At 32.0% G+C, this 13,769-nt stretch overlaps 1 protein-coding gene across 1 annotated transcript; it reads right to left on the reverse strand.

The window, feature by feature from the left end:
* Positions 1-5,814: 5,814 nt before the first annotated feature.
* On the reverse strand, positions 5,815-13,769 carry LOC124538010. The gene is made up of 6 exons (XM_047115013.1): positions 13,597-13,769; positions 13,356-13,425; positions 12,616-12,721; positions 8,741-8,941; positions 6,553-6,776; positions 5,815-5,932 (listed from the first exon to the last, which is right to left on the reverse strand). Exons 1-5 carry the CDS (start codon positions 13,656-13,658, stop codon positions 6,565-6,567), a joined length of 651 nt encoding a protein of 216 aa, XP_046970969.1. The 5' UTR covers positions 13,659-13,769; the 3' UTR covers positions 5,815-5,932; positions 6,553-6,564.

Below are 13,769 nucleotides of genomic sequence, written 5' to 3' on the forward strand. Positions count from 1 at the left end.
AATTTGTTAATTCTGAATATAAATCACCCGTACCAATATTGAGTGTATACAAATTTAGATAAATTTGTATGATACGTCTAATCCTACTACTATTATAAAGGCGAAAGTTTGTATGTATGGATGTTTGTTACTCTTTCACGTAAAAACTACTGAATGGATTTGAATGAAACTTTACCACAATATAGCTTATACATCAGAATAACACATAGGCTACAATTTTTGAGGTTTCTAATGTGAGGTCGTAAAAAAACACATTTTTGCGCTTACATTGCAAACGCTGACTGAATCCTACAAGATAGATCAAAACAATGTACTACAGTATTGTACACCTTAAAAAGGTCTACAAAAACGTCCGTGATGGTATATGTTTATCTCTTAGGAATAACCCACAATAACCATTTTTTATCCTTTACTTTGTACGAGAAATAATGGCTTATTTACGAAGCGATTTTAAGCGATTACTAGACTAGACGGGACAAACCTGAAGTCCACGCGAACGAAGTCGCGGGCAAAAGCTAGTAACACATCATGTGTTAGCATTTTGATACTGAAAACAGTATTTTGTATACATATAATTTTTGTTCAAAAGTAAAAAGTATAATTTAGTGAAAAACAGTATATATATGGTTTATTTAAAACAGTATGGTTGGCAACCCTAAGTATAAGGAACAGCAATATCCTATTAGTACAGTGGTACTGACCACCGTAACCTAAGCAATGACCATAAAAATATATTAAGATATTTTTTGCCAAGCTTTAACTAAATTACCTTGAAACAAATAGCACTGATTACGATGATTACTGAATCATAAGATGCCGATATATTACAATCCACTAAACCGGGATACCATTACAGCATTCTTTGAAGATTTCGATTAAATAATTAAATCGATTGAAAGAACGAGATATCAAAAGAATAAAAAAACATTACAAAGAGCTATTCGTCTTCAATTGAAATCGTGAAAAATCAAAACATAAATACATTATCGCTCACAAACGTAACACGCTCTTAGAGCTTACGTTTCCGCGAACACGACTCGTCATAAGAGAAATCGCCTTTGTGTCCTCCCGGAAACAAAAGCGTTAATATTACACTACAAATGATTTAGTGTACCATCGTACGTTAGCACCTGACACGCTGATGGATTTATTACGAAACTGTTTAGCGGAAATCATAATAATCTGACGTGAAACAACGCCGATGACAGATACTCAGAGACATCTCGTAGGAACGAGGAAGATTTCATTGTGCACAAAGTTCGCTACTCCGTGACGATTTTCAATTTACAGGTGTACGTATAAAATCTCCTTAAAGTATGAGTAACAATACAATATATTTTTAAATCAAATTAAATCTAAATATTCAAATTACCAACTTGTTTATAGATAAAGAATCGAATAAACTAAGATTAACCTTTACTACTACATTATGGATACATGCACGCTGTCAACCTAACAACCTAACCTAATGTTTAAATTTTACCGTAAATATAGTAAATTCGATAGAACAATAACCCAAAATAAATTTAAGATTAAATAATGCTCTAATAAGTATATTTTTTAATATCTAGATAAATATTATTATAAAAAAATAAACGTATTTATGCCAGTCTTAAACATGATGCCTCTTAAAATTAAATTATTTTAAGTTTAACAAATTATAAAACAATTAACTACCTACTTTACTACCAAGTTATCACAATGATTTTGGTTCTAGCCTAATCAGAAGAGTCTCTACAATTTTCCCGCCAATGTTTCTTTTTTTATAGTGTTGTCCAATTCAGAATCACATCAACAACTTTGAAAAAATACCTTTATATAAAATAAGTAGTTTCGGTAATTAATTACGACATACAATGACAGACCGACGTGTCGGGGACAAGGGTTGCTCGCTATCACTATATTTAATGTTAAACACAGGATTAACTCTTGCGAATCCGATTTAAAAATATATTGTAATTTGACTAGAAGCAGTACTGTTTAACGGGGACGTAAACCTTGTAAGCCAGTTAATTGAATTAAAATAATTGTCGTTCGCATTCAACGCGTTCGCACATCGTTCATTGGGTTCGAGTTGAAACTTTGAACTCTGATTGTTGGCACTTGCGTGAAGGCTTCTGACATATTTAGTACACAATAGCTTGCACAGATATGACATCAGCTGGTGCATAAACGCTCAAATTTCTCATAAATTAATAATTTTCTACCTGATCTATGTGCTTCACGACTTTCCTACTATATATATAAACATGGTTATATATGTTCGCGATGAACATTTTAGTTTGTAGGTACTTAAAACGAGACCAAAGTTAAGTTTTTCACTTTAAGATTAATCACAATTATCTAGTATTTTCAATATAACAACCATGTATATGAACCATGGAAACCATATAATGTGATGCTCTGTAAGAACACAGGCAGAACAGAAAGAGTCCAAATTCGTAAAATGTGGAAAACTAACTTACGGTTACACATATCTTTTAATTCTATTTTTACTACGATATACATACATATATGCCAAAAATGTCATCATATTGTTTGGTTCCCTAAAATAAATTTAAATAAATAATTGCAGACTTCTAAACTACCACTACATATGTCAAACCCTTGAGAACCCTTGAGTTGTGCTGCTGGACTATTCAAATCCATTCTTAAAGAATCTCTTTCCTCACGTGTAGGAAATAGTGTTTTATACAAAATATATGTAAATTATTTTTACATCCAACATTATTCAATCTCCATTATATTTCAATTGTTTATTTTGAAATCCTATTTATTGTTAATATAAATAGAAATGTATTATAACAAGTGTTTATTTGTTGAACCTTGGACTTGGAGTATCCTGTTTCATATCTGGAAGCAAATTTAGAATGTGACACCGAATTTATTTATTTATATTTAATACTTACATTATGCTTCTCAAATTGTTCCGATATGTTATTTAAAAATATATCAAATAAATTAGAAACTTCTAGATCTCAAAGATCAGGTTGTGGTATACAACGATAATCTCTACGGCCTTGAAGTGTTCATGAGGAACTTTAAAGATTAACTGTGTTTCTTCGTGAAATGACAAATCAACGAACCCACTTTCGCATTAATTATATTCGTGAGGATTACCGAAAATGTTCTTTTGAGAAATAATTAAGTTTTTTGGAAGTGATCATTTATTTGAGTGGGCCTTTCTTCAAACGAAACATTTTATTAGTCGCTTGTTCTCATTAATATTCCGTGAAATATGATTTTTTAGAATAATGTGTAATCAAATTTATGCGGTCAGGTGCTAATTTACAATCTACTTAGAAGACGACGATGAATTTAAAAATCTGTTAAGTGTCTCTCGAAACGCGACGTTAAAAGTCCAGTAAATATGTCAATTCTTATTTAATATTCTGAATAACATCCGAATATTTAAAAAAAACAGTAATTTCTCGGGAAACATTTGTACATATTTATGTTAATAGTTTTATAACAAGTTCATACACACGTTTGATTAAACTTCTACGATTCCAATCAGGAAATAGAGTAAACACACTTACGCTAATGGGCCATTAAAATCTTTTTGTAGTTTCAATTTTGCGGACAAACAAACGGAAAATTATTCTTTGACAGATGAAAGAGAGATGCTAAATCAGTTTCACGCTGAAAACATCGCAAGTGTTCCATATAATGCCTAATTAAAACCATATTTCACGTCGTACGTAGTTTGCGTGTCGTCCGATGAGTATAAGCCGCTAAGATATACGGCTTTTGTCAATTGAAACTTAACACGATCAAGAGATATAATCAAGGTCGCGATGACAGAACAAAACCGTTAACTCGAGTCACTCCTCCCCCACTGCTGGGCTAAGTCCTCTTTCTTAATGAGTAGAAAGTATAGCTTATAATCCAATAGGCTGCTATAGTATGGCAAGGTTACATACCTATAGTACGACACAAATTAGATGTCACATCGGCAGAATTCGTAAAACCGATCACACCCGAATTAAGTACGCTATCCCAAATTATCAATATTTATTTCTCACGTGAATATGATGTTTGTATAAACGCAATAACTTGTAATATCATATGACCTCATATATTCGTCAATTTGACGCGTCGATTTACATGCACTTGTTTTCTCTGACGCGAGAATCTATAGCGACGAATAGCGTCGAATGGCGCGATAGGGAGCTATTTCTATTGGTTGTGTAAATCGGCAGTAATCGGTTTTATTTTCATTCCATTGCATTTGCCGATGCTACATCTAATTTGTGTCTTACTATACGTGTCACAAAATCCGAAACTTACTGGTTTTATATATTTTGCCCTTTCTGTCTAGTATGACTTCAGTGGAATTTCAAGTATAGGTACTACCAATTTTACGATGTCCCCTTTGGAACCATGACATATATTTTATGTAAATAATTACCGAGACTTACTTACTTTACTTTACTTTACTAAATACCGAAAGTTTTTATTTTTTACAATTAATGAAAAAAAAATCATATTTATTTACGATTAGTATTTATTAATTTATTAGTATTTTATTAAGCATAAAAAATAAAAGGGTTAGTGGGTAATCTCATTGGCAATGAAAGAAATATTAATCTTTCTGATCATACAATTTCCATCGCCAAACAAGAACAAAAAAAAACGTGTCCCTAGTGCCTGTTATTACCCTGGCTCAATCAGCCATCAAAGTAAGCAATACTTGAGCTTGCACAAAGCCTTTGTACCATTGTACATTCGTCACTAGTGATGTGCACTCCTATAATACTCGATATATTAGTCGATTTTCAATGGATTTGTTTATGTATATAATTTATTGTTAATAGATAGATTTTACTTAACGTGCAACTAAGTAAAGTTCGAGAGATTAAAATAGCGATTTCCTTCCATACAGGGCAAAATGGAGATTATGCACTGAAAAGTGAATTTTATGAGACAATACAAATTAACTACTTTTCCTTCGCTCATATAATCTAATTGATCGACTATTAGGTACGACAATAAAAAAATACGAACTTTATAGATACAAAGAATTTCTGGGTAGAAAATGACTTTCAACGTCTCAGGAATTCACTTAAGATCTAAGTATATCCAGCCTAAGTACAGTTTATTAAATTAACCACGAAACAAACGAGGCAGTAAAAACATTATTGTATATTAAAATATTTCAAAGAGGAAGCCACAGTCACTGAAAAATCTGTGAACAATAGAGTCCTTGAAAACAGGTGTGATGACGGAAGGATTTGATATTACAACTACATCTGATGGGAGGCACGTCTGATCCCCAAACAACCCAATAAAAGTTCCACTGACAATCGAAAACGTATGTGTGTTTGGCAACGGGCCAGCAAAAATATCGTCAGAACACAAAACAAAGGATGATATCCCTTTGTTTTAATTGTAAGGTCCTGTATCGTCAATTTCATTAGTAATTCGTTGTTAATTTGGTTTTAACGTTATCGACGAATCCTTCCGCATATCCTTATTTAAAATTAAACTCTTTAAAATCCTTTTAGGAACTATTCATTGTTTTGTAATGTTTCTTGAAAACATTTAAAAAGCCAAACGAGTTTCAACGATCAATTTCCGTAATAATGAAGAGAATAATCTGTACGTATCAACGTTTAGTTACATTTTAGTTTCAAAAGAAAATTAAATTATAAAACATTTATTGTAGACGTGTATAGCAGTATATATTTTTTAAATAAATTAAAAAATAAAAGAAAAAATTATAAAACAGGTAAAACACGTGGAATATAAAACAAAATCTGTACAATAAAGTACAGAAATCTGTAAAAAAGTAGAATAGCAAAATTTGTAAAATTCTAAAAAATTAAAGCCATTTATTACGTAGCTGAAATCTTGACACCGAACGCTCATATGAATTACATCTTGGCACTGAGCCGATGGGTTTCAGATTAGCATCAGTAACGCCACCGATCTGCGAAGCAAGAAATCCTTTTCTCAATATCTAATGTAATTTTTAATGAAAAAGTCTGCCGGTAGTATTTTATGACCATAGTTCAACAAATACTACTTGCTAATAAGATTGTCATTGGGTCACGTGGTCCGATTTTAATAAAGCAGTATTTATTAATCAGCAAAAAATTAGAAGATATACTTAATTCCTTTATTTTTAAATTGGCAAACATTCACACAAACATACGATTTTATGGAAACTATACGATTTTTAATACGCTATTGAGTTTGCAATTTAAATAATTTAATATTTTACTCGAATGGACACTGTTGAATTATCTCGAATAGTTCGTGAGGAGAACACAAGATCAATCATTGGGATATACCTGGGTATGTTTTTCTTAGTAAAACATATTTAACTTACGTCATACTTTCTTAGTATATAGTATATATTCGCTTATTGCTTGAGGAAAACTACAAGAGATCCCAACGCGTTTTATCTCGAATTCTATTTTAACAGTTATTTAAAGAGATTTATTACAAACGTTTTTAAGAACTACATATAAATGTAGAAATTTTACACATGGAATATCATTAGTGGTACTGTCAGAAACTCGTTATATTAATTCGAACAGTACTAACATCCAACATCTCTCAGTAGAGTCTTTCTCCATCATAAGGAGCTCCGTCTAGTTCTGGCTGCCTGGTACCCTCAGGCGGCAGACCCCACCGCGGCCGGCAACCATTATGCGGGAAGTATCGAGGTATTCGGTCGTCACGGATCATCTCATAGGCCAACCGAGCTGTGCTCTCCTGGTACTCGCTGATGCCAGTTTTATACAGACAAGGTCGCACATAACCCAGTACTATAAAATAATTATTGAAGTTGAAAGACGAATAGGTTAATTATAAGCTGAAAACATGAATTATTAGATAGTGATTTGATTTCAGTCGAGTTATGGAGTCCTGGTAACCTGTAACACGGGTTCGTTAACCACCACAGGCACCAGCGACCCACAAACATAATAAAACTTAGCATATTATTTCTTACCATTTTATGCATATGTTGTATAATTTTCTAAAAAATTAAATAATAATAAAAAGTAACATTATATCATTCTTGAATTAGTGACAATATATTATAAGAATTATAATATCATCTCCGAACTAAAAGTAATCAATACAGTGTTTAAACTATAGAGTTTAGTGATTTTAATATAACATAGTATAAATAGATTATAATATAATTATTTTGTAAAAACCTGTCGTAATTAAGATATAGTAAGGTCATAGAGGCTTAAGATTATTTCGCATCACCTCAGCAATACAACAAGTACATATGAAAGCAACAATTGCTGTTCCCGAAGACAAAACAATGCATAGCTGCGATACCAGTATATTGTCCTGACGTCTCATCAATTCATAACAAGTGACATAAGAATTGTTATTTAAGAATGTATTGGTAACATAAATAACTCGAAAGTAAACAATATTATGTACTTAAAAACAGTTTATGCTTATTATAAACCGATGGGATAATCATTCATTGTATAATTGCTTTATATAATTTCTAAATATTTCAACACATATCGTTAAGTTAAAATATTTACTTAATTGATTATCTCTATAATTTAATTACAAGTTAAACGTAACAGTAAGTAAATATTCCACGAATGATGAAAACTTCTGAGTTTATTTCACACGTAGAACATCTATAAAGTTGGAGTAGTCAATTGAGCAATGTCACAAAACAGTTTTCTTTCATAACTTTCGTACTTAAACATTATTTATTTTTTTCTAAAGCTTATGCGTAGTCACTTTACAATGTTTTAAATTATTCGAAAATGGAATATGCACGTTAAGCTCATATTACATTTTCCAGAGAAAGAGATGGCACAGAAATTATAACGCAAACATCTTAACCAATGATATGAACATGCTCTTAATTTGTTTTTATATTCATCTCGTCGTTATCCATGAGGGAAAACATCGCGAACAAAGCTGCACGTGTGTAATTTCAACCAAATTTTCCGACGTGCATATTCACCAAACCGCATTGGAACAGCGTGTTGTATTAAGCTTCTAACAGTTTCCTCAAAGGCAGAGCAGGCCTTCGTCCGGTAGTAGGAAATATAAAGACTGTTACTTACCGTATAGCTCAGAAATACTATCGTTTCTTTTATGACATTTCAGATTCAAATTATACAGAAAAATATCATATTTAACTAGCTACTATATCTGCGGAATTATAATATTACATACAAAGTAATTTATCTACTTAAAATTATTTTATTAACAACAAACCACTTAGATACAACAATATTCTTAAAATCTAAATGAAGTTATAAAGCTGAAGAGTGTGTTTATTTGAATCGACTAATCTCAAAACTTTTATGTCGTTGAACCGACCGGATGGCAGTATTTATCAGCGATTATATATTTCCATTTAAATGGGTAGCTTATACCTACGTATAAGCTACCAATTCCAATGTGTTACAATATGTTTGCAATATATATCTTATGGGTAGCTTATATTAACGTATAAGCTACCCATAAGATATATATATACCAACGTATAAGCTACCCATTTAAATGGAAACTCAATGGAACACATATTATAATCATATAAAATCTTTGAAACTTAATTGTCTGTTTGAAAGCCTTATCTTGTTACACCTTTACCATATTTTATTGAGAATTATTATAATATTAGCCATCCCCTTTATTGTGATAGGTGTGCTGTATAACATCACGCTACCACCCACGGAGGCGCAGTGACGCGGGTGAAAACGCGCGGTACAGCTAGTTATAAATAAATCCCAAAACTAACTTCTCAAATGTGTAGGTAACGGTTCCAGGGTCGGTTTGTTCATATCGCGCTCGTACAGTTCGCGCGCCAGTTTCATCAGTTCCGTGTCTTTGATGGCCAGCTTCTGCGCTGGTGGTGGTGGTGGCGTGTCTTCGACCACTCCTTCGGATTTGCACGGTCGACGCTTCTTCTCTCGAGGTTTAAATGGTCTCGTTTTGAACTCTGTAACACATTAATTGTTAATACATTCTGGTCTCTTGTAATTTTTGGGTCGGCATTAGAAATTCGCATCCCGAATTTGATGATAGTAGGGGTTGTTTATTAAAGGGGTTGTTCCCCTCTCTCGAAATTTACCACTCCCAACCCGCGGAAACCCATAGTTTTTTTTTAATGTGCGTTTAAAGTTACGTGTAACGGATCGATATTTTACATTATAATTAACCTTGAATCATTATTTTTATGTTTATTAGCTTTTTTCTGTATTATATTTTAACAAATACTATATTAATTTATAGTAAAAAAAACGTGTAAAAGTTTAATTTAATTTTGTTGTGAAGCGATTCTTTTGTAAAGAAAATAATAATCACCCAGAATATTTTACGAACATGATAATAGAATACAATATAACATAAAATATAAAAAAGATCCATTTATCGCATTATTAAATTTAGTCAAGTATATATACAGATAAATGGTTCTTATAAATTTCTAAAATATACCTATTGTTGTTTCTATTTTTCACCCAAAGTTAACAGCTGTGAGGGGTACAGGAGTGGCGAAGCCACTCCGGCAACAAAAATAGTAGATAGTTATAGTAGTTAAAGATAGGTTAGGTTAGGTTAGATTTTATGACCAAACGCTGCGCAAGCCGAGCGAGCGAAGCGAGCGTGCCGCGGCAGCGGCCGGCGCAGCGCCAGAAATCACATTATATACCAATAATTGGAATTTTATATCTCTCCCCTTCCAAAATTTAACTAACAGTACGAATTTTGATGATTTTAGTATTGAAATTAAAAAAAAAAAACTAATGATTTCCGCGCGGGGGGAGTGGTGGTGTAGGTACTACACCACCCCCCCCTTAACCCCCACCCCTTCCCCAACCTTAAATTCGGGATGCGAATTTCTAATGCAATCCCTAATTTTTTTACAGTCTAATTTAAGAGTCGAGATGGCCCTATGGTTAGAACGCGTGCATCTTAACCAATGATTGCGGGTTCAAACCCAGGCAAGCACCGATGATTGACGTGCTTAATTTGTCTTTATAATTTACCTCGTGCTCAGCGGTGAAGGAAATAATCTTGAAAAATTTGCCTGCATTTTGCAAACCTGCATGTGACAAATTTCATAGAAATTCTGCCATATGTGTATTCCACCAACCTGCATTTGAACAGCGTGGTGGAATATGTTCCAAAACCTTCTCCTCAAAGGGAGAGGAGGCCTTTAGCCCAGCAGTGGGAATTTACAGGCTGTTGTTGTTGTAATTTTTTTATAAAGAACATATAACCAAGCAAAAGAAAAGACATATAAACAGACTACGTATCCTCTTATGAAGCACAGATTATTTTCAGAACCGTGATATTGTATTCTATAATGACTATCTCAGCCAAGATGACGCAGTGGTTACAAAGTGCGTATCTTTATCAAAGATTTCTCAGACTGAAGCAACACTTAATTTTCATTTGTTTAATATTTCATCTCGAACTCGGCGGTCAAGGAAAACATCGTAAGGAAACCTACGTGTGTCTTGTTTGAATACAAATCTGTCTCCTGTATCACTCTAACGAATTGGTGGAATAATTCCAAATCTTCTCTTTAAAGAGAGTGGAGGCTTTATAACGGCATATTAACTGGCTGTTATTACTAAATGACTTTATAATTAAACGGTATTCTGTCAATCATCTTAATTTCAATGACATTAGAGCTGTCTCACCTAACGCAAACAGAAGTATGTCGATATTTTATAAATATATTTTTATGTGGTTTACAATGTCGCTAGATTTATTATAAACTAAGGTTAATTATAAATATCCTGTGACATATACAGACGAACACATTATGTTACTATTTATATGAATGTCTTGAAAATTATATACAACAATAACAACAGCAGCCTGTAAATTCCCACTGCGGGGCTAAAGGCCTCCTCTCCCTTAGAGGAGAAGGTTTGGAACATATTCCATCATGCTGTTCCCAATGCGGGTTGGTGGAATACACATGTGGCAGAATTTCTATGAAATTTGTCACATGCAGGTTTCCTCACGATGTTTTCCTTCACTGCTGAGTACGAGATGAATTATAAAGACAAATTAAGCACATGAATCAGCGGTGCTTGCCTGGGTTTGAACCCGCAATCATCGGTTAATATGCACGCGTTCTAACCACTCGGCCATCTCGACTGATGAAAATTATATATGTGAACAAAAATAATTATTATACACACACGATTCGTTTACATGTGCGATCCGTTTGTAATATATAAAGATGCGTTATTCACAAGTGTGATGCTTTGAGGGATTTATCGTAATTATGCTCACTATTGGGCTTGCGACAATTTCGTGAATGTTTTGACATAATTAATGACATAAATTGAGTATGGCAGACAAGGCACTAATTAGAGTTTAATTAATGTCATACCACAAGTAAATCCATGGCAGTATTTCGATATAAATACAAATTATTTCTATGTATATAAATACATTACCAGAGAAACTGTAACATAATTCTATAGAATTATTATTCGTCATCCCGTATAGGAAGACTCATCGTTAGAGAATACGCGTATATATATAAAGAATCAGACTAAACTGACATTGGTAAAATCGCTAGATCCAAAAATTTTAAATTAATTCAGATCTAATTATTCATAACTTCCAATATGTATGCAATAAATTATATATAATACGTATATACGATCATACGATATACGATCATACGATATACCTACGATCAGAATTTAACTACACCAAAATATTCTTTATTAACTTTACTTTTGTTAATTAATTATAATTAAAAGCCAATACTAATATTATAACTTGCACTTTATCAATATATCAATATAAGTTTTTATATGGAGAATAAATAAACATTCATTGGTTTTCAATTACGTTGTATAAAATGAATTGTATATAGTTAATATACTTATTTAATTTAAGTGGTAAAGATTACCTAGCCAGTGAGTTACTAACCGATTTAACAGAGTTACTTTATATTATTTTACAGATTTCTCATTAATATTTATATTCTAAATCGGTGTTTTATTTAATTTAATCATGTAAAATGACGATTTCAAAGTGCTCGAAAAAGCTCGCTTGTACAACGTACAGGTATTTTAATTTAGTTACTCGTAAGAAAAACTCAAAAGCGTATCCAGTTGATTATAAATATTAAAACTTAAATAGAAAAAGGTGTCATACATATGAGTTATCCCAAGTTGTTGGAACTGTGATCATATCTTTCCAACAATCGTCACGCGAACGTAGGACTGGCACATATAAGTTTCGAAGAAGATATGCATATCTTATTGAACTTTTAGCGATATTATTATTTAATGTTTTTACATCTTTATTTTACAATAACTTCTATGAATATAGCAAACTTAAGAGCAGTAGAAGATTTGGACATATAAATCGAAATATAAAAAATATTCTTAGACAATATTTAATAAAAATCTAACACATTCATGACGTACGTAACATTCATGGAGAAAACCGATATTAAACAAATTAGTTATATTTATTGCTATTTTACTCAGGTTTTACCTTAAATTGTTAGTCAAATTAAATTTCTACAAAAAATCAATAATAATATTTGAATATTTCAGGACTAATATTCCTTTGTACTGTTATGTTGTCTTGAAAAAGTAGAATGCTCAATTGATGTATGTTTTTGTGACTAACCAGGAGAGAGGTGAGCGCAGTAGTCGTTAAAATAGGTGGACTGTCCGCGTAAACTCTTCATAGTCATCTTTATAAACTGTTCTATCTCCTCCTCAGTCCATGCTTTCTGTTCAAAAGAATAATATTAGCTACAACAATCTTTAGCCTCGCTAGCATTGAGAAAAAAATATTTAATTTAAATTTACAAAATATAGAAGCAACGGTAATTTTGAACTGTTTTCTGAATACATTAGAGATGAATGAAAAAAATAATAATTTGTGACCTTTGACCAGATTCAGTTGTAGTATAACAAGTAAACTAAAACTAAGTAAAATAAAAAGTAAACGCTTAAAACTTTGTCAATACCACGTCAATCTAAGATGTTGGGTTCCTTATTCCTGTAAAATTACACTTGTTCTCTTAAAACCAAGCTCAGAAGTTCAAAATAAAACTATTTCGTAGAAGAATAATTGTTACGTGGACAATATCCACTGAGATGGGTCTCCACAAAGTCAACTATCTTCGACAATATGATCTAATCAACTCATTTTTTTTTAATATTGGTTTACAAATCATAATTCTTTAAAGGATGTCCCATGCAGTTTATGTAGTGAAAATTATGTATTTGAACTTGACTCGAATTAGATTGTTTTAAAATGATAATTTAATGAAAATTCTAATAGTAGTAGGTAGTACTTATTAATAAACTAAAGTATATTTTGAAAGGTAAAATTATTCTGCAACATAACAAAAAACTAACATCTTCAGATCCCATCTTCGGATCCAACCATTTTCCTTCCAATTTAGCCCATCTATTTTCAGGTCGACATCTGTAATAAAGTTTAATTTATTAAATTACAGCATTGTACAACCACCATGTCATTCCTGAAGATCATTAATCTGATACTATGACCAAAAATACTATCAGATATAACTCATTGCATAATCATTAAACATTAGCTTTTTAATACATTCTTCAAATTGGTAACCTTTCAACTTACATTTTAGTTTTCCGAATAGGATGCTGTCGATATTCATCGAAATATTCTGTGAGGAAAGACATTTTTTACACTGCGTAATTTATTATATTTTATCAAAAAATGTGCTCGACACACTAGACCAACACTTGATTAATTCATTCCTTAACAATTGTCAAAAACGTCAATTAAAACGA

The sequence above is a fragment of the Vanessa cardui genome, chromosome 19, assembly GCF_905220365.1.
Source record: "Vanessa cardui chromosome 19, ilVanCard2.1, whole genome shotgun sequence".
Lineage (NCBI taxonomy): Eukaryota > Metazoa > Arthropoda > Insecta > Lepidoptera > Nymphalidae > Vanessa > Vanessa cardui.